We start from the raw sequence: 22,887 nt of genomic DNA, 5'->3' as shown, positions 1-22,887 counted from the left end.
TACTGTTAAGCGTAGTTTTATTGGTGCATTGTTAACGCAGAGTAATCTTAAAACCTGAACGATTCATTTACTTTAAGAGAACAAGTTTGAAGAGCTACTAAATAACGCCATCATTTAGAAAATTGGATAAACACGTGGTTATGTCGTTAATTTTACAGTTGACATTGCGTGTCTAGCTATCATTCACGTCTTATAACGGAAACAGTATCGGTTCACCATTAATGTATTCGTTTCAACTACATTGAACTGTTGAAGACAAGTGATAAATTGCCCCATAGAATGATGCCTCATTTATTGAACCATGCAAGTTACTGGAAATTTACGTTCCCATTAATACGTACTTTTGACAATTTTACCACAAATCTAAGCAATACAAATCAGAAGACATATAGGCCTATACTAACATAAACTTTTCCCTCACTGAATCTCTTAACGTGATCCTAATTTAGGTTGTTCAGGGGAGACGGGAGGTCATATGAGTTTATATAAAATGATTCTTGTTATGCTTTGTAAACAGCACATGCGATTAACATACCCGTCGAATAAAACATAAATGGTTATCAATTAGTTGTGGGTTCCTTTTATATAGTACATCAGCAGCGAAAGTAATGTATTTTAGCTGACTTGACGAAACCGTAGCGGGCTGCTTTCAAATTGTTGACCATTTCCGGGTTGGCAATCACGTGGACAAAATAATAATGAAGAGCTTAGAATAAATCCATATGTAAAAATAGCGAAATCTCTGTAAAGAAAGACAATGAAAGATCAATTAGTAATAATTGAAGGTCCTTATAATAATTGACCTACCATCATACGGATCTCATCATTCGTAAAGAGAACGCTTAAGTTGAACATAATCTGTGGTTTTGTTTTCTACAACCATTGTCAGCCAAAGAATAAACGTAAAACATGGCTTACAAAATAACATTTAAAGGCAACCAAGATCATTGAATAACTTTAATAGGCTGTAATTTCACATGTAAAGCATCATGTTGCCCTTAGTAATGAATAATAAAACACCCAGTGACATTCACGTTTTTGTTGTTGTTGTAAGCATATTATGATTATTCTTATCTTGGACAAATTTAATTGAATGTGCTGCTCTAACCTTGAGCATTTGACCATCATGATCCTTAAAACAAGGATCACCAAAGAACTGAGGGGCCGTCAAAAAGCCACCTATACCTTTCAATATTCGGTGTAGGTATAGATTTTGTTAATGTCAACATACAGGGTGCGGGGAGGGATATCAATACCATATCCCCTGATTTCCTGTACAAATATATGGTCACCCCTTATATTAATCTGCCCTCCAGGGGCAAAGCCAGGGCATTGGAAATGAGCTATTCACTTTACCTATTAACTGGCCTATTGGACTACTGAGCCTGACCCTTCTTCTGGCTCGAAGATTAATGGTGCATCGGTTGATTCCATTGGCGTCATGGTGCTACTCCTGGCCTCCTCTTCCTCGTCCTCCTGATAAAAAGGAATGTCATGTCCGATCACGTGACTTCACACTTTGATACGAGGATCCTTCTTAATTTACTAAAGTTTGACGGCATTGATAATAATGCACATACAATACATACTATTAACAGAACTGTATACTTCAAAGTAATGATCATGAATCTACCAGGCTGCCGATTTTTGTTTAGATACACGGGCTTACGATCTTAAGTGATCTGAAATCCCAACTGTTTCATAAAAAATACACATTGATATTCAGCATTATACCTGAGTGCTTTGCATGTATTCACCGCACCACATCAGTTGTAATGTCCGCCATTTAATGGAGACGGCTATTATACCTTAGCTTATATGTTATTCAGCTTCTGACGAAGATCCTGCTAGGATCGAAACGTCAGACCCATTTACTTTTTAAACATGTTATGGAGATCATTGTGATGAAAAAAATCCCTCAAAATAAATTCGAGAAAACCCTTAATCCGTTTAAGGGATACATAAAATTTACACATAGTGCCTGCCGCTGTCATTTTATAATTTTGGGCCACTTTTTTGGGGCATTGCGCAACTAGGGTTAACATTTCTGCTGTTCGTATGATATTGTCAAGGTAGAATATCAACATGTAATTGACATTAAAACCAATGTCATTTTTTTGGTAACGTTACTGACCGTACTAATTTATATTCTTTCATTTACAAAGCCCACCTCCATTACAGAAAATGAACATAGTAATAAGTAAATGGGCAAAATGGGCTCATATAGATTTCAATTATAAAATTTCAGACATTCCAACATTAAAGTACCTCTGTTGATCTATGCATCTTAATGAATAGTATATATATAAATATTTATATATATCAAAACAGTGGAGCCAAAGAGTAAAGCACTATACGGAAATTTACCGAAATAGCTTCATTTTTTCCCCCAAATTTACCCGAAACAAAAATTAAGTTAATTCTTACCAATTCGTCATACCAATCGGGAAATTCTACAGTTTCCTCTTCATCCTTGTCAACCACCTCTGGTTCACTCTCCTCCTCTATCACTTCAACAGCCTCAGTTGGTTCAGGGGGAGGCTGAGTTGTGGGATCACTAGTATATTCCTCACAGGACCCAAATCCTCTCTGACCTGTTTAAGTAATAATAACCCAGATTTCCAATTATCGCAAATTACAGTTCGTTGTTCTTTGGTTAAGTAGGACTTAAAGTCAAATACAAATACTGATCTTGGTATATTCTGACTTCAACACGAATACAAATACTGATATTGATATATTCTGACGTCAACGCGAATACAAATATTGATATTGGTATATATATTCTGACGTCAACGCGAATACAAATACTGATATTGGTATATTCTGACGTCAACGCGAATACTGATATTAGTGTATTCTGACGTCAACGTGAATACAAATATTGATATTGGTATATTCTGACGTCAACGCGAATACAAATACTGATATTGGTATATTCTGACGTCAACGCGAATACTGATATTGGTGTATTCTGACGTCAACGCGAATGCAAATACTGATATTGATATATTCTGACGTCAACGCGAATACATATACTGATATACAAGTATTCAAAGCGGGCTTCGCGACATTTTTAAGGGTCACCAAAATATCTTGGCGGGTTGCAAAGAAAAGAGAATTTAAGTTGAAAAAACTTGAACATAAAATTTATCAAATATAATCAATCATTTTGCAACTATAAATATCCTTAATCATGTACATATTTCTCAAATGGGTGGGGATACATCATCCGTGGACACCCCTTCCTCAGGAGGCCACGACACCCGTCATTGGAAGGTCTTGAAGATTGACGAAGGTGGCAATTGGGGTCACTAACCATTGACACCAAAGCAGTGACACTAAAATTGACACCAAAGGGGTAACCAAGCTAAAACTTATGAATACCGGGCTGTAGTCCACCTGCCGATTCAACTATAAACAATGTGTGCTGCTCATTTTGAACCAAGAATCTACACCCCTTCAGCTACTTGAATGAACTCTCTCTCTCTTTGAGTCTTGGGTATGCCAACATTGATGCATTCTTCCTATACGCAATTCCCGCAAACCCTTCACCATTCCAAATGTGAAACATATTTTGCAAACTTGTCTTTTTCTGTTCTCTCTCAAAACTATACTGTAAACCGTCAGTAAACACTTTTATGTTCAAAACAAAATACAACATAGTTGTTCGAATATTATCCTTGACATATAAAGTGATGTCATTTTTGAAGCATTGATATGTATTTGTTACATATTATTGTCAATCATCACAACATGTTTTTCTGTGAGAATTGATAACACACTTATATTTGTTTCTATAGCATGTAGACACAAATACCTTAATTTCGTTTTTGTCTTTTGTACTTTGGGGTTGATGTCTTTTTTTTTATCTTTTTTTTATTATAATGTAAAATTCACTTTTGCACACGTTACTTTGGTACCGTCCGTATATTTTATGAATATTACTGACTAGTTACTTTGTATAGTATTTTCACTATGCTGCTTTCACCGTAACTTATATAATTGTAATTTTAGTCTTGTCCCTACATAGTCTTGTGTTCCCCCCCCCCCCCCTCAAGCCCTTCTCATATATACGGTCCTGTTTGTTTGTTTACTATACTATAAGCCCCGTATATACACTTTTATGTACCGCTAAAAGTTAGAGTTTTAATGATACAAGTTCTCGCTATTTTTACAACTTTTCCTTCGTGTCTCCGTTTCAGACTCCAGTCTTTCAAATAATACCACAATCTGTATCGCCAAAAGCCAAAAGCCCCCCCCCAAAAAAAAAAAAAAAAAAAAAAAAAACTCTGACAGATTTACCTTCGATGGAATCGCCTGTGTCAGCGAGATTAATCATCCAACCCGGACGAGTACGATAATCGTCAGTTGAAAACTTCATCCAGACTGCCGCAGTACGAGGGATGAACTGATAGTTGATGGGTCTGGTGACAGCTTGCTTATCAAGAATGATATCGCCTCCATCTTCGGGAGAACAACCCTCACCCACGGTAAGATAATCCTGGTATGAGGTATCGAACTGGGTAATAGTGAAGGCCAGTCTGGTTCCAGAAGTCGACTGGATCGTGTATCTGTCACAAGAAAATACAAAGAGAAAAAAAAAACTCATGGTATTACAAAAGGGGACAAAAATGTAGTAGGCCTTAATAATTAAATCTTTAAGGTAAGGGAAATTTAACAGATAAACTTATAACAAATTATACCTCTGCTGCGTAACTTCTGGTATCTCAAAAATGGTTAGTTTGACAAGGTACTTGAATTCTGGAGTAATTTTAAATAATTACGAATCTAGTTATATCCCCCCCCCCCCGGCTCTTTCTGTTTTTCCCCAAAACTAGGTTGCAATTGAGCAATTTCTCGATCAACTGGATTTGACTGCTACTGTGTAGTGTTTGAAGCGGAATTTTGGACTCATTCATTGTAACTTTTACGTACATTACATGTTGGTCAAGTACTGTCAAGACTCCAAACGACATATTCTGGAATTCTTTTCCTCGTCACTTGAGAAATGTCAGATCTATTGACACTTTTAAGAAGCATTTGAAAACTGATCCTTTTAGGCTTGAGTATGGGCGTTACTCTTATTCGTTGTTTTATTTACATTACCTTGCCCATTTTTTATGTATATTTATATTTTTATGTTTTTTATGTTCCTTATTGTGGTTTATAACCCTGTTTTATATCATTTTTTTATTTTTATTGCTGTTGTTATTACTTTTAGGTTTTCTTAAATTTGGTAATTTTATATTCCAAGTATTGGTTCTTTTGTACAGTGCTCTTGAGCATGTTTTATTTCATGATAACAGCACTTTAATATATGGTATTTCTTATTATTATGATATTGTATAGGCAACTGTAAACAGGACAAATGTAATATGAATATCGAGCTTCATGTTAAACTGTAGACGCCCTGATACAATTAACAAAATCCGCCCAATCAATTAACGACAACAGTTACATACCTGCAAACTATAGAGTTTGGGTAATCATTAGGGTACCCTGGTGATGCTATTGCCAGAGAACCGCCCTCTGGTACATTAAGGAGTCCGCCGCATGCTGGAGAATTGAGAGAAGGTATACAGTGTAGTTGTAATTGTCGCCATGTTTCGTTTTCAGCAGGGAACAACACGTGATCAGTTATATTTTGGAATCAAGTAGTAATACCCTCAAGAAGCAACTCATCAGTACATTTTGCAATGTCGATATATCGATATATTTCGATATATCGATATGTCGATGTGTCGATGTGTCGATATATTCGTTGTCTGAACTTAGGGTTTGTAAGACCATAAGCTGTCATAAAGGCGTGTCACAATTAAAAACCACGACAAATCTGTCATATAATTACAAATTCCATGAAAACTTACCTGTATATGGCATAGGGAGTATCCGTAGTTGCCAACCTCTGTAAGTGTTCTTTAGATCAGTTTGGAACCTAATCCAGAGACTTTGGAAGGTATCGTCGAGTTCCCGGTGGGGTCTCAAGCCACTGAATTTGTCGATGACGACACTGCTCTCCAGGTTGGGATCGGAACCGTTGCCCAACGTGAAGAAGTCTCGGTTTGGCTCGGTATAAAACGAATCCCATTGAACTTTGACATGGCCACCGAATGGAATGTTGACGACCCAAATACAATCCAACAGGTTGGTGTAGTATCCCCTTACTTCCGGTGAACTGATTACTATCTCGCTAACGGCATCTTCGCGACTGAACTCCTCACCGCAGTCTACAGAATAGAGACACATACGTGTGTATATATATATATATATATATATATATATGTACACACACATATGCATATATATATATATATATAAATGAAAATCGTAATGAGTTGGAAAATCAAGAACAGTGAAAAAACTTTCAGCCTCCACCGGGATTCGAACCACGGGCCTCCCGCTCTGTACGCGGACACCCTAACCACTAGGCTATGGACGCTGATTGTATGTCCAGAGGTTCGAAACCAGTAAGGAAGATCGTAATTCCACTGTAGGCGTTTGTCACCTATATCGAACAATACTAGTTCTGTTTTTGGTGACATATTTTGCCCTACTCTAGAGATCAAACATGATGCTATCCAACTCGAAAATCATTTGTGATTCCTAAAGCCGGATCTCGAAAGAGATACTTTGAACAGACTTTATGTTAATGCGGGAGGCCCGTGGTTCGAATCCCGGTGGAGGCTGAAAGTTTTTTCACTGTTCTTGATTTTCCAACTCATTACGATTTTCATTTATATACCTCCATTGCATTAATATAAAGTATATATATGTATATATATATATATATATATATATATATATATATATATATATATATACATATATACATATATATACACACATAGTCATATATGCCTATATATAAGTATGAACATTCATGATCATGGGGGAAAAGACGTTAAGAGCGGACGGAAAAGTGACTATAGTTTAGAAAAGAAAAGAAATGACCCTTGTACAAATAAAAAATATCTCAAATCGAAAGCGATTTTAGGAAGGCCCTATAGTAGACTTTAGATATTAGGATGTCAACGACAACTGGACAAGGGATTGACGTAATTAGAATGCCCAGAATATTCAAATTTAGTGATGAAGTATAGACTGAAGGATGTCCCTGACAACTGGACAAGAAATGGGCCTGATAAGAAATCACAGAATATTCACATTTAGTGTTGAAGTATAGATTGCAAGGTGTCACTGACAACTAGACAAGGGAAGGGCCTGATCAGAAAGCCCAGAGTATTCAAAGTTAGTGATGACGTAGACTATGTAGGATTACCTGAGTTTAATTCATGAACTTCTCCTTTCGTTGCTTTCGTTCCACTCGCTGATAGAAATAAATAAAGAAATAACAGTTAAGTATCGTAAACTTCAGACAGCTTGTATATACTATAGACTTCATGCAGGAATGTTAACGTGTGCATAATATGTTGTACTGTGGTACACATAGGCGTAGGAGCCTAATATGATTGGGGGGGGGGGGGGGGCTGTAACTAATTGCCCGAAAATATAACCAACATTTTTCGCGCTCCGCGCGCGTTCAACATCTTTATGTGCATATCATAGAGGCATATATCGGTTATTGCATCGCATGCCAATAGCATACAATCATTTTCCCGTGTTATTACCGTTCCACATTGGTTATCATTATTGGGGAAGTCGTTACAATAATATTGATAAAATTGATACAGGTTTAACCATTGGGAAAACACATTGCAAATTAGTTTTCTTTTAGTGGGTGCCCGAAAAATTCTCAGTATATTGCCCGAATTTTCACAAAAATATTTGGTTGGTAGCTGCATCCCCTCCAGCCCCACCCCGCCTCCTACGCCTATGGTGGTACACATCAATGACTTCTAAAATGACTGACCAAGCTTTTAAACAGACAAAGTAATACGTGTAACGATGATTTTGTTGTTGTTGAATATCTCAATGAAGCAGAACTTGGAAAAGCATAGACGTAAAAAACATCAAGAAAAATGAGCGAAAGTCAGAGGGATAATGTGTTGTGGCAGCAGCTTACTGAGCACTCTAAAGTGCGTTGATAACATATACCACAGAACCCACTTACAATCGAACCTACTTGCACGTACCATAGATACTTGTATCTCCGACTAGTACCTTGAAACCTCTATCCACGATGAAAGAGTCCGATCGGAATGACAACCAAGCAGATGGTTTCCTAGAGTCAAACGCTGGAGGGTCAGGCAGTGCATCACCACTGTGCTCAGTTATAACATAATTGCTCCTGAGTAAGAAAAAAAAAACAACCAAAATGCGAAACATATAAAGAATACAAAAAAATTAAATGGTTACCTTGTCTTTTTTACATTTCAACCCAAATATAGTTTCTGGATGGATGCAGTGCACATTAGCCAATTCGTCGAATTGCCGAAACTATATACGGTATAAGGGACAAAGGTGCTGCACCTTTAACGTGCCATACGTCCTGTAATCGACATAACAACTATGCCGATTTGGGATTGGCATGCATGTCCAGTTTTATATCCTACTCTCCTTCGGACAAGACCGTCACTTTATCTTTGTGTACGAGAAAATCGACATTTGACAATTTTCTTACAAATGAGAGTTTTCCTCGTGATCTCATTGGCTCATTTTAGACGGTAGGGTTCTGATTTGGCATAAAAAAAAGTCGACATGATGCCACAAAATGAAAATTGCCATCTGGCGGTTTATTTGTAATCTCATAGCCCCCCGGGAACTCTGTCACGTGTCAGTGTTTAACTGTTCTGATTGGCAGAGAACTCGTCATATGTGCATTTATAAATGGACAAATCGGCATAGCCATCTGTCACTCGTTCTTTCAAAGCGGCATGCTGGAATGTTGGATGAATTAAATTCTTTCTGAGCGCGAAGAATATCTGTGATTATTGTGCGCTGCACTTTGTCCAAACATCTCCGAGTTGTGATAGGTTACAATGTGGAGACGACACGGCTCTCTCGTAGAAAAGAGGCATGCGGACAATCTGCAAGTTGCACAAATAACAGGGGCTGTCAGTCGACGTCAAAGTATTTTCGTAAGGAAAACTTTTTTTTTTTTAGTATTGCAATAAAAATTGTCTAACTGAGATGTGAATTTTTAGGAAGAAGTGGCTAGGAAAACGAAGGCTGCAATGAGGAAATATTCTACCCCAATGTATTGTCTAAACCACTTGGTAGACGCGGACGTAGAGGGGTATGTTGGGGTGTACTCCCGCCCCCCCCCCTGCTCCCTCATTATTGCCACTCCACAACAGAAAACAGAAGTAGTTATTAGCACAAGTTTGCATGCAGGCATAATCATATATGTCCTAATTTATATACAAAGTATGTCTTAGATTTCACCGTTTTCACTTCTTAAATTTTAGTTTAGACTCTTAGGGTGGACCCAGACATCATGAAGTTGGCTTCAACGACCCAATGGCCCGACCCCCTCCCTCCACCCCTCCACCCTCCACCCCCTCCTTCCCATCCTTTTACAATTGGCACGTGTTTTGCTGAGCTGGATTATAAAATATGTCACGTTTTAGAGCTATTAGTACATAACCTTCGATTCGCAGACAGAATTTGACCATAACATTTGAAAACTGACCAATCAAAGGCAGGTTCATCACCGAACCCAGCACTGACGACATCTGCGTATCTCTGCGTCTTGAATTCAAGGAACTGCATCGTCAGCTTGCGACCAGGAGCCGACTGAAACCGCCACTCACAGTTCTGGTTAACTCGATAGGCTAGGTCCGGAAAGTTCGGTGAGGCAATAACGATGGACCCATCTTCTGGCACCTTAAAGTCTCCTCCACAACCTACAGGCCAAAAAAAGAAAGTAGCGGCAGATACGTTTGATAACGAAACGAACGTTACTCTATGACAGGGTTGTCCAACCTACGGCCCGCGGGCCACAGTCCGGCCCGCCGCATGGTTGCGTCCGGCCCGCCAGAGATGCTCTACGGTGCGAAATGTTAGTGAGCAGATTTATTGATAACAATTTTAAGCTATATAATCAATCATTCGAACCTTCTGGGTCCAAAAAACTGCATACAGGTCAGTTTGTGTGACACTCTCTCAGCGGAGGGGGGGGGGGCGGCTGGACTTTATTCATGTTTTATCAGGAAGGAAAATAAATCAGTGCGCTCCGCGCGCAGTGCTCATATCTTGTTGCCTTGGGCTTCGGGCGAAAATCGAAAAATCGAGCGTAGGGTTCATGCGGCCCCCTCCTTCATCATAATCATTCCATGCGGCCCTCCTCTGCAAAAGGTTGGACAACCCTGCTCTATGAGGTACGCTATGAAGTAAATCGACGAGTGAGCTCCGTTCTATAGAAATTGGTTATGTTTGCATGTAGAAGAAGTGATATGAAATGATGAAGAACTTATTCAATACTTATCGCTCGCGTTCCCCTACCCCACCCCACCTCCAAACCCCTATACCCCCGTCATTGACTGACAACAACCCTCAGCGTCTTACCTACTGCTGGTATTTCACTGACTTCAAATTTAAACCCTGTTCGCTCCATAGCTGTATCTGTGGTGAAACGAATCCAGACGTCTTCGCTGTCAACTACGACGGGCTTCCTTGGGATGTCATTGCCTTCCAAACGGGCAACGATGTTGTCACGACTACCGACAGATTCACCATGTCCAACAGTCACTACATCCTACGGAATCAAAACAATTGACTGAATCATTTCGAACTATCATGTAAAAGATCTTGTTTGGAAGGGGTAAGTAAAACAAACTTTTGCAACGAAACAACGGTGTAAAAAGACAGAGATAATGAACCTATTGATAAACTATCCATTATGCCCAAGATATAAAGGTCGGAGAGAAAATGCTTACATGATGTCGAAATAGCTATCAATAAAGTTCCAAATGTTACCCAATTAGGGAGTAAAGGATATCCATTAAACATTTAATATGCGTATTCGACATTTCGCCAACAAATGATAAAAAATTGCCCAACAGGGCAGTAGGTTCATTTCATAGTGACTATATGAATTGGTTAACTTATATGCCCAACTATGAGTAAATTCATTAACCAGTTACGGTAATTGGGCCAAAATTGGGCCCCAAAAAATTGCCCAACTCTTTTTTTTTAGAGTGTTTCTACATATTTGACATAGTGAAATATGAGAGATAACGGCGAAGTGAGCACTAAAAACGCGACTGTTCAATTTGAAAGGTTTTGACATAATAACTTTTTTTCCCTTCAGAGAAAAACAAATCATGCTATGGTATCATATTTAGTCTCCTTTGGAGTCAATATACTTAATCAAAGTAATACGCCCTTATAATTTTTTATTTAAAAAAAAAAAATTACCGTACGCATTTTACATGGTTAAAGAGCGAGTAAACGGTTTCCTCCAATCAGTTCTCAGCAGCCAGAAAAGTTTCACACTTTAGGTACAAAGGTCACCAGTATGGGGCCAAAATTTAAGCATGTTAAAACTTGTTAGGTTTTTTAAAGTTCTTTCCTGATGTTTCTGTATCTGCAAATTAGTTCCAGGCATTGAGGAGTGTTTGAAGCTAGATATTTAATTATTTCGGTGAGGAGAAGTACTTACGGTTCAATGGTAGTAAAACGCTTGTTGAAGTGAGACCATTATTTTGAAAGGGGAGGGGGTAGGAATGGATGGGTGGCGGGATCCAAGATGGACCCATGGGCTTTACATTTGAACTAGAAGATAATGTCACAACTGACTAGCATGGTTAAAAAAAAAATTGAGAAATGTTACACGATTGGTACGGTGTAAGTACCGGTTATAGAGGAGTTCTTCGGATAACATTGTACAGGTCAGTGTCTGGTCCACTATCGCTTGACTAAAAAACAGTTTACGTGCGAAAATGTGACCATGTTATATTCGTACACCCGTATCATGAACATGTCTTTCGTAGGTTGTGCGGCACATATATACAAACACGTTTGTCCTTTATTAGGAAATGATCAAATTGCTGTGCCCCATAGTTAGTGAAGTCACGCATTCCTCGACTGGAAGAATTCGCACACGTGATTATGCAACAACAAATATGTCGCTTTCCAATTGTGGAACGGCGTACTCGGAGTACTCCTGTATACCTCCAACGTTTCACCGAGTACATACAACTTACCGCTTTGTTCTCGGTGTCCAGGCGCACGACCTTTATACCAACACGTCTACCGGGTGCTCCTTTAAACTGCCAGTCACACTGTGAGTTTGGGCTGTAAGTGTCAGGGAAGTTTGGAGATGTTATAACAACCTTTGACCCCTCATCCAGTTCCATCACTTCTGGCTCTCCGCAAGCTGCAGGGGTTACACGAACGAACAGAAACGCGTACTCGAATTTTGATTAAGCGTTCTCTCATACATGACATGATAAATTACGTAATATATATATATATATATATATGTATATATACATACATATATATATATATATATATATATTTTATATATATAATATATATCCTTATATCTCCTTTAAAGGTGACTGCAGGCAGATATGTTTAAGTCCGAGTAAAACATGAAGTATACGTGAGCTGGTGACGTAGGCTGTATGTTCCGGTTTGCAACAGATTTACCTTTAAAATATGCTCTATCTATGGAGTGCTCCTTTAAGGCTAATTTCATGAAGGTGCTGGCCTTAACCTTATTGTTTATCATCATAAAGTTTCATACTCAATTAAAAAAAAATCATGTTCCTTTTAAAGATTCATGTGAACAGCAGTGCGGCCGTATGGAAAGCCATTTTAACATGTATTCGGGAATTTCAGATATCTTAAATTGTTTCTTATTTTAGATATCTAAAATTCTATTCCAGATATCTAAAATTAAATTCGAGATATCTTAAATCTAATTCGAGATATCTGAAATTTTATTTCAGATATCTGAAATTGAATTCGAGATATCTAAAATAGATTTCGAGATATCTGAAATTCTAATTCAGATATCTGAAATTGAATTCGAGATATCTGAAATTGAATTCGAGATATTCGAAATTGAATTCGAGATATTTAAAATTCTATTTCAGATATCTGAAATTGAATTCGAGATATCTGAAATTGAATTCGAGATATCTGAAATTAAATTCAAGATATCTGCAAATCTAATTCGAGATATCTGCAATTGAATTCAAGATATCTGTAATGCATATGCAGAATTTCCCGATTAAATGTTAAAATGGCACGTATGGAAAGCCATTTTAACATTTAATCGGGTATTTCAGACATCTGTAATTTAATTCGAGATATCTGAAATTCTATTTCAGATATCTGAAATTGAATTCGAGATATCTGAAATTGAATTCGAGATATCTGAAATTGAAATCGAGATATCTGAAATTGAATTCGAGATATCTGAAATTCTATTTCAGATATCTGAAATTGAATTCGAGATATCTGAAATTGAATTCAAGATATCTAAAATTCTGTTTCAGATATCTGAAATTGAATTCGAGATATCTGAAATTGAATTCGAGATATCTCGAATTCAATTTCAGATATCTGAAATTCCGTTGTATTTCGAGATATCTGAAATTGAATTCGAGATATCTGAAATTGAATTCGAGATATCTCGAATTCAATTTCAGATATCTGAAATTCCGTTGTATTTCGAGATATCTGAAACTGATATTAAGATATCTGCAATTATTTGTAGATATCTTAAATAAATTGGAGATATCTGTAATTTAATTTGAGATATCTGAAATTATTTCGAGATATCTGAAATTCCTTATTAAATGTTAAAACGGCTTTCCATACGGCCGTGGATGACCATTAAAACACCATTTGCCCTTGATTAGTTTGTGAATGCATTGTTAACAAATATTTTAATCGAGGCCAGTTTTCCGATTGAGTTTTGGGTTGCATTTGAGAAACTCAGGCTGACCTAATGGTCTGTTTGTGTGTAGGCAAGACACTTTTGTTTATAAGCCGCATGTGTTTAAAGGGCTTTATCTCCCCCAAAAAGGAATAAATAAATAAAAAATAGACGTGGTATAGAAATATAATCTGGACAGCTGGCAGTGTTTTTCTAATGGTCCACAATTTATTAAAATGTGTGTCTTAAAATGAACAAGGGATAGTACATACTTTTATTGATTACTGGCTCTGGAGGTTCATATACTTCCGATGTGTCATCTGAAACAGAAACAAATATATACAAAATATCGTTAGTAAATGGAAGTGAACGTAATTTTTATATTTGATGGAAGAATAATCATAGAAACCATCATACTCTGTATCGATAATTTGATAGACAGTATATACCACTCTCAATAATGACGACGTCTGAATCATTCAGGTTTTGTACTTATGTAACTATTTGTGTTGCCTGTGGGTAAGGGGAGGGGAAGGGGAATGGGAGGGAATATGACACACTACGTAGAATCTCCTTTGTCAAACTTACCCTCATCAGCAACCTTCACCCCGATTTTGAAACCTTGCTCGTTATCGTACGCGTCGGAGATGAATGCGATAAATATTTCGTTGTTAGGTGTTTGGAATTCAGCCGGTTCGGGAGGTACATCTCCTGAAAATTTGTTCAGGATGAGCTGGGAGACATCAGTGGTTAAATAATCTAAACCTTTACCGATGTTGAGGTAATCGTAATTCTTCTCCGTGCGGAAATCTTTGAAAGAAATTCTGATATTGGATCCTTCGGGGGCGGTTATTCTCCAGAAACAGAAGGCGTTGTTGTTATAGTTACTGTCATAGTTTGGTGAGAGAATTTTCACTTCTTTAGCTCCCTTCCTCAATTTAAGATCAGCCCCGCACCCTATTAATTAGAAGTAGGAGAATGAGAAGGAAAAGAAGAAGAAGAAGAAGAATGAGGAGGAGGGGAGAAGGAGGAGGAGGGGAGAAGGAGAAGGAGAAGTTGATAAGAATTCTTTGAAAAGATATATGTTAAAGCGTAATAACGTTTATTTTTATTATCTCTAAACAGACAATATACTTTTAGGCATGCTACGCCGCTTTCTCTAAAAAAAAAACATTTACAAAATTTACAACCAGTCAGAATATAGATATGCAGTTTGAGTACAAGTGTTCCATTATAACATAATCATTTCAGCGGAAGGCAGATAGAGAGGACTTGAAATCAGAAAATTCGACTATATCCTTACTAGTTGGTTGAAAGTCTTTAAGGCGACAGTAGTCGACTTTTTCTTCTCCTCGACAAAAGTCAAACCATGGTACACCATAGTCATCAATAGTCTTCTGAAGACACTCGTCGTACTCGTCAGCACCACAAAACTTTGCACACAAAACAGAGCGAGAGAGAGAGATAGAGAGAGATAACAAAAAATAGGACTGATAATTTAAAGCATCTGGGCACGTTTTATTTCATTTAAATTTGACCCTTCTTCCATGCCGTAGCATGGAATGAGGGTTCGGAGGAAGATGTTTCGAGGAGAAAAACAACAACAACAACAACAGCAACAACAACAAGAACAATTATTCAAGAGTAAACATTATTCATAAACGTTATTTTAAGATCATGCCCCGAGACTTGTCAACAACGCCGTGAAATTGTCACCTCTGTTCAAATTCGACTGATTCTGTTCATGTGAATACATCATCAAGGTTTTACCGAAAGATGATCTCGGTATTGCTTCAAATAAGCTCCATCAAAAGTACAAGACAGTATGAAATGTTCCACCCCCCCCCCCACCGGGGAAAGAAAATGCGGGCGGTATTGAAGAACTTAGCATACATAGACTCCTGATATCATGTGACCAGATTAATTCACTTTGGCTTCGGCTTTGAGTACAACGTTTCTGTATAATGTCGTGTTTAGACGAAGCAAACCGTAATAGTAATTCCCTTCTTTGCGATCCGCGTTATAGTCATTACCGACTTTGCAATCCGCCCCCCCCCCCCCAATTTTGCAAGGTCGGTAAGAGTGGCTCCATAGTTTTCCCTTTCGTGAAACCGAAAAGGTAGACAATGGTCACGAAATGTTAAAAAGTATTAAGCTGGCATCCTCAAAAGCACTTTATTTTGCCTTTATTTGTAATTAACATGATATTCATACTGCCCATACTGTTAGTATACAATTGCCTTTGAAACATATATAACATGAAAGCAGCGTGTAAATAAAAATATATTGGGATAATCGGAAATTTGGAGGTTCTTTAAAAGTAATTTTTTTATAGAACTAGTCTCTAAGCATTTGTTAGTAGGTTTAACCTATTAGGTGCTTGTTTGTAGTTATACCTGTCTGCCATTACAAACTTCTGACCAGGAGGCACAGATTGGATCGTCCGATTCCTCCTCGCCGGGACATACAACACCAGCAAGATGATCGTCGTTGCAAACTGAAAGATAACAGGAACAACACTTAATTGGTTAAAGGGTGTGAAGACTCGCGCTAAAAGAAACGTCCAATGCCGGTATTCTGACCTAGTTTCGAATGAGGTGTAACAGAAGTGTTATAGACACCACCATCGATCCCAGAAAATACGCACACAGCTTGCTACCTTCGGTTATTAGACACTAGTGTACAGTCAGTACATAACAGCTACGGTCAGTACCCACAGCACAGTGTATAAACGATACAGCGATGGACATCTCAGGTCCAGCTAAAGATAACAAGGTATCACGTTTCATTACTGTCTGCACTTTGTAGCGACACGAACAAAACGTCACTTGCAATCAACAGAAAGTTAACTTTTTCAGATGGCCGCACGCGCTTTGGGGCGAGTCTTCAATTCCTTTAAGATGATATCGTACATATGGAGGGAGCGAAGGGGGAAGGTTTTGGTCTTGGGGTTTAGAGGGAACTGAAAATACCAACTGCGAAGTTCAAACAAGTCGTCTTTTATCTTATTTACAAAATTGCGAAACTTTGACGTCTCGACTGCCCTTTTCTATATAGACAACTAACACGGTTCCAGTTCTCAATAACACCGTCTGATCTCCTTTATACCACGTGACGGTCAAACTGGATGTCCATCATGCAGCGCTAAAGTAACACACACCCTGACCCACACACACACACACACACGCACAACAACATGATCGATTTTCCCTTTTCGTAAGATTACTTCTGTACATAGGGTCCTTCTCCGAAGGCTGTCAGATAGTTTTGTAGATTTCAGCTCTTTGCCTCCTTTACCCTAAACATCAGATATACACTTACAAAACAAGAACGAAAACCTGATATACCAGACCCGTTCGCAGAGAAGTTCACAGGGTGCGTATGCCTCCGCCTCCCCCCCCCCCCTACCCCTGTCTCCTCCATATTGAAAGGTTCACATTTTTCAGGCTTGCAGTAGAGAGTGGTCTTATCATTTTGCTGTGAGAACATTAAAACTAACTGCGTGATATGTCACCAAGCCATGGCAAACAAATTCGATATGGTTGCATAGGCCTATATCATAGGTCTACATCATATGTTGTATTGTTACGTTCTTATTTAATTTGTCAAGGGAAGGGCGAACCTGTAGGCACACTATCAGAGCCGTACATATGACTCTGCAAACTATCTAAGCGTAGCGCCACCATAAGTTGGCGCGAAGCGTACAAGAACATTTTGGCCGAAACTATGCCTCCCAGATCGCTGAATATGGCACTTCCCAGGCCTTGTTAGTTGCATCTTAGCATTTTCTATTTTGAAATTCTAGCGATATCATAAAAACATACAACAAAAATATGCTCAAGGGGGTTGGGGTGCGGTCGCCCCTTCGCCTCCCTTTGGCTACGCGCCTGCTTTGTACACACAGGCATTTTAGAGAGACCACTAGATAGTCAGCTATCGTCACATGCATAGGAGGAGACGAAAGTTAATATTCGGCTATAGCCGATACTTACATTTGATCTCCAGGATGTCTGCTATTGCATTCAGGGATGCCTTTCTGATCTCAAAGTCAGCCAGAGAAGGAACACCTTCTATCTGCCTTTTCATTCTAGAACCCTCATGTTCGATCTGTAATAATAATAATAATTATAATAAGAACAGACAGATTATAATAAATAAAAGGGACTATAAATTGAAGCAAAAATCAGCTGATTATATCAAACTTTTAAAGGTATGTTGTATTGGCCCCAAATATGCTAGATATTCAAATACGGTCACCTTTGGTCAACATTTTTAAACTGAGGAAATTTTCCTCACTGGGACATTCAGCCATCTTGTATGTTCATTAAAAATGTCTCAGAACAATTTGGAGAGTAAAGACCTCCAGGAAAGTACTTTTTGAAAACTTCTAGCAATTATAGCTGTAATTTGGGGCCTATATTGACTACCTTTAACTGAAACTGCCTTATCCACTCAATGTAAAACAGTTATTATCTGTTTGGCAAACCCCAAAAAGGATATCGTAATTATTCATCATGATCTCTTAACTGATATATTTGTTTGATATTCTTTCATAATTTAATGAGTGGTATCTACATACTTATTGTCTGGTAAACTACCCTATTATAAGCCTTACACGCATTGGTTTAATATTAAAGAAACAGTTTGGCTCGCTGGCTTCTATATAACTCTCTTTGACCCACCCGCCAGTACAACCAAAGACCAATAACTCAATAGTTCATACAACTTTTTTTAACCTCAAACATATGTTCTAGGAATTTTAAGTCCGATCTGAGGTATTCCCAAACTGTAAATGGCTACAGTAAGTTTATTTCCTGCGTTTAAAATGCATGCATGTTTGTGTGACGTGCCTTGAACTCCAAAATTTAGTTAGTTTCTTGTTTTGGGTCACCTGTTTTTGCCTGTAAAAACGTCGGCACATAATATGATAGCCCCCTGAGCTGAAAACAAAATCAGTCGCGTTACATGTGGATATAGGCACTATATCAATCTGTGTCCTATGGATGGTTCTCCAGTGACCTTTGACATGGCATCCCTAAAGCCTCGGAACATAATAAGCTACCCAGTGGGTGTCACACTTATGAGGATCGCCGCTATAGTGTCCTGTTTCTTTAATCTCGGCCAGAGAAGCACTGAGTTAAGTGGAAATAAGCAACCTCCGTAGAATATGATTGCTGACTCTACTTTTTCTACATCTCGAAGTATGAAATACAGAGGTACATCATTTTTATCGACCAAAGGTCCAATAGCTTGATACAGGTGACAAAATTATCCAAGTATTATTTTTTCTTCAACAGTCTCCAACTTAAGATCTAAAACTTACCGTCGAACGAGTGAAATATACTAAATAAAGTATTAACTTAGGTATACCGAGGTTCTAACAACACGAGTGACAATGGTTGCTATATAAATAAAGGCATGGTGGCATGATCATGCATTTCCGTCAGTTAAAACCAAAAAAACACATACACATTAGTGACAAGGTGAATAGGAAGCAAAACCAAGGTTTGGCGATAGCAACCCAGAATATGCATTGAAGAGATCTCGACTTATTTTCAATGATCGTAGTTTTATTGTATTTATTACGTAACGTCTGTCGTCACGTGATGTATAACAATTACATATCCGGCTTACCGCGGATGTCTAGCTTTCTATAAAGATCACTATTTCCATCATATGCTTGTTTGTCATAGAATTGGTCACCCATCTCTCCATCATTTACAAACATTACTGGCGGCAGGGTTCTACTCCCACTATGACAGTTTCTCGGGAGTTTTTCCCTTATCGAGAGTCATTAAATTATTAACAATTTTAAAGCCTTCTCAAAAGGCTGAAATCATATGAAAGTTCAGCACACCCAGTCACATATACTTTCGATAATTAACATGCGTATATATATATATTCGTATAATACGAGGGGATATATTATGCGGTGTTTGTCCCATATGGCTTGCCATACATATATATATATGTGTGTGTGTGTATTTTAACCGCAACAGGTTTAGGGCGTGCCATAATGCTACGGGTCAATCACATATAACATGCCCATGATGATGTGTTGATAAATTGACACGCCAGCGCTCTATACTCCCACAATGACTGACATAGGCCTTAGTATTGTCTGGAAGTCATAAGGAAGTACTAGGACGATTATTTGAGATACAAACAGGTGACTCAGAGCTCGATTATCATATCAACTCACCACCCTGAACATTCCTGTTGTGACATGTGAATTAGGCCTGCTCCGCCTTTCTTTGTTTCTTAATCGGTTCTCTGTTCACGGCATGGGAAGGGTTTGCAAGACACTATAGAACACTGGATGCCAGGACATTGCATACATATTTGGAAAAGTACGATTATGACTATATTGTGTTGTCACGATTGCAAGGGCGGCGGAAGCACTTTTAATCTGGGGGGGGGGCACCGACATCAAAGGGCACTTTGCAGAAATTCGATTGGACTGATGCAGCCTTATATTTAGTACCCTTTATAACTCTTATTGTATTATCTTATTTGCGTATACACATCACTACATCAACACTCTCAAGGAAAATATGCATACTAGCACTGCAATATCCAATGTGCAAATTGGGAAACAAGGAAAAAGTTTTCTTTTGATACAAAATGAGGTGAAATCATGCTAGTTGCTAATGTAGGAATCTTCCGAATTAAGAGTTTATTTCTTGTTAATATCTTAACAAATTGTTTTCCATTCGAAATAGCTTTGAGTTTGACCCACAGAAATTCATTAAAAGTCAGGGGCGTAGCCAGGATTTGCAAAGTTGTATGCACGACTATCTGAGCGGAGCGCCACCATCGGTTGGCGCGGAGCGTACAAGAAAATTGTTGGTTTTACAAACCCCTCAGATGGCCGGAAACGGCCCTTCCCGAGTGTTCATTCTGGTTCCCTGCAGCCTCTTGCTAACTTGAGACACCTCAATTTTTATGTAGAAAAAGGGCACATTTTTAACCTGAGGAAAAGTGGGGGGCACGTGCCCCCTGTGCCCCCCCCGGTTCCGCCGCCCTTGCACGATTGTGAGGTGACCAGAATCGAAATTCCGTTAGTGGTCAATAATGTCTTGAATCTGGCATATTTCTCCATCTGAAGTCCAGCAAAAGACATGTATGGATATTGTGTAGTAATTGGTTTGGAACATATTTATGTATTAACAAACAAAAGCACAAAAAAAACGGGATTATTCACTGAAGGTATGTCTGTCGTGAGATCACTGTTTCGAGAACACATGCAACGAAAAGTATTCCTTTAAGTTTTTGTCCCATCAATTCTCTGATATGAACTAAAAGGGTATCCACACACAGACATATGCTATCGATGTCCGTATAGGCTTCGTACGGCATATTATTATAAAATACAACATTGTCCAGTCGTATTGTTAAGTATTGAAAATCAAGACTACAGTATGAAATGTTTCCCGACAGGAAATAAGGGCGGCATTGAAGAATTTGGCATGCATAGACTCCGGTTGTGTGACCTGATTAATTCGCAGATGACATTACAAGGGTCCTACCTGTACCGCGTAAGATTTGTTACAGGAGTTCTACTCATTATGCGTAAAGTTGGCATGTCATATACATTTTGGAGTAGCCGAGCGATAATTTTTTTCTTCAGATTACATAAACAATACGTGTGTTATACGTATTCTGCCGTGAATGCAGTTATTTACGTTATAGATATATTATTATAGATATTTATTATTTATTTTATTTTAAGCCAACTTACGTTACCCCTGTCAACATAATGGTACTTACTAAAGCTTCAGGACATCAACAATTGTTAGGGGGTTAACAATTTCTGTACCAACCACAACATATTTTTACATTTAAAGACATGCTAACTACATAACAGTATCAACATTAACTAATTTACTATTTACTAACTTACAAAATTATTAATATACCACGTACAATTTTAATGTCCCTTTGATAACTTTATTGAAACTGTTAAATGGTTTCTTTTGTTTTTCTTTCTAATGTGACAAACAGTGCATACCATAAGATTTTTGGAAAAGCAACCTTTTTGAGAAACTACGGTTTGCCGTTGCTGATCGAAGGATTTGCACCAACTAAGCTTCGGCTTTGAGTACAGCGATTCTGTATGTTGCCGTGTTGGACGACTCTAACCGTATGATAGTAGTTACCGACTTTAGGCATGGGAAACCTGCGCAACAAACTATACCCTTGTGATAAACGTGTGTGGTAAAATAACTGCCGTTGTTTTGAAGAAAAAAAAACGTATCTTAAAAGGTCAAGTTGTAGTCAGCAGGTGAGACAGAAAAAAAATGACAAGGCATAAAAAATATATATATAAAAAATAAATCATTAATTAAAAAAACAAAGTAAAATACACAAATTAAATCATAGGTAGTTTGCGTATATGACGTCATCGTTTACACGTTGCATGTATAGCTAATGAATTGATATATTTCATCGATTTACGCTGGGACATACATTGTTATCTAGAATAAATGTTTCAACACACAGGGTCATCCCTCGACAAATTATATGACGAAATGTTCCGTCAAACCTTTCACTTTTAAAAAAGATTCCTTCTGAGAATGTTAAGTTGTTATTAGTTATTTAAACTATGTCACCAAAATTCCTTTTCAATGTAAATTAAAAGGCAAATTGATTTACATATACATGCCTACAGGTGGAAAGTTACCTGCCTAATTTAAATTTCGTAATTTTCAAAAAGCTCCAGACGTCCTCTAGCATCTCTCTCTTTAACCCCCCCCCCCCCCCCCAAATAAGAACGAAAAATGTTTATTTATTTAATAATTTTTTTCATATCATACCTGAGAAGTGAACGGTTTCCCGAATCCAAATCCCAACAGGGATAACCAAACGGTAGCTTGCAGCAACGAATACATCCTTGGGTCCCTGTGTTGTGACGAGAAGTGAACTATTTTGTCAAATGCAGTGTGTGGCAGACAGTCCGTTTCTGTCTGCTTGGTAAAAGTCTAGTCAGCAGAGTAAAACTCCAGCACTCTAAGGTAGGCCTGCCAGGTCTGGTAGTTTGTTGGTTCGTAACAAAGGTCGTGCCCGCTTTTCCCTCGGGTGTCATTTCT

At 38.1% G+C, this 22,887-nt stretch overlaps 1 protein-coding gene across 1 annotated transcript; it reads right to left on the bottom strand.

Moving 5' to 3' along the window:
• Positions 1–22,887, bottom strand: LOC139958689 (cubilin-like). Its single transcript, XM_071955959.1, has 17 exons — positions 22,615–22,887; positions 17,791–17,905; positions 16,195–16,295; positions 15,102–15,231; positions 14,387–14,755; positions 14,071–14,118; positions 12,111–12,283; positions 10,471–10,660; positions 9,596–9,809; positions 8,097–8,251; positions 7,283–7,330; positions 5,871–6,230; positions 5,466–5,559; positions 4,306–4,574; positions 2,428–2,594; positions 1,357–1,476; positions 1–742 (listed from the first exon to the last, which is right to left on the bottom strand). The coding sequence occupies exons 1-16, from the start codon at positions 22,687–22,689 to the stop codon at positions 1,369–1,371; spliced, it is 2,616 nt and encodes an 871-aa protein (XP_071812060.1). The 5' UTR covers positions 22,690–22,887; the 3' UTR covers positions 1–742; positions 1,357–1,368.

Source organism: Apostichopus japonicus, chromosome 18 (genome assembly GCF_037975245.1).
Source record: "Apostichopus japonicus isolate 1M-3 chromosome 18, ASM3797524v1, whole genome shotgun sequence".
NCBI lineage: Eukaryota > Metazoa > Echinodermata > Holothuroidea > Aspidochirotida > Stichopodidae > Apostichopus > Apostichopus japonicus.
The sequence above is the reverse complement of the archived record's forward strand: the minus strand, read 5'-3'. Positions and strand labels throughout refer to the sequence as shown.

What these genes read in the sequence shown, in the direction of transcription:
- LOC139958689 (XM_071955959.1), bottom strand. Translation starts at nt 22,689, where the DNA reads ATGTATTCGTTGCTGCAAGCTACCGTTTGGTTATCCCTGTTGGGATTT. An exon ending in AAGTTTGTAATGGCAGACAG is followed by an intron (nt 15,232 to 16,194) that starts GTATAACTACAA and finishes TTGTGTGCAAAG; the next exon opens with TTTTGTGGTGCTGACGAGTA. An exon ending in TAAAGACTTTCAACCAACTA is followed by an intron (nt 14,756 to 15,101) that starts GTAAGGATATAG and finishes TCTAATTAATAG; the next exon opens with GGTGCGGGGCTGATCTTAAA.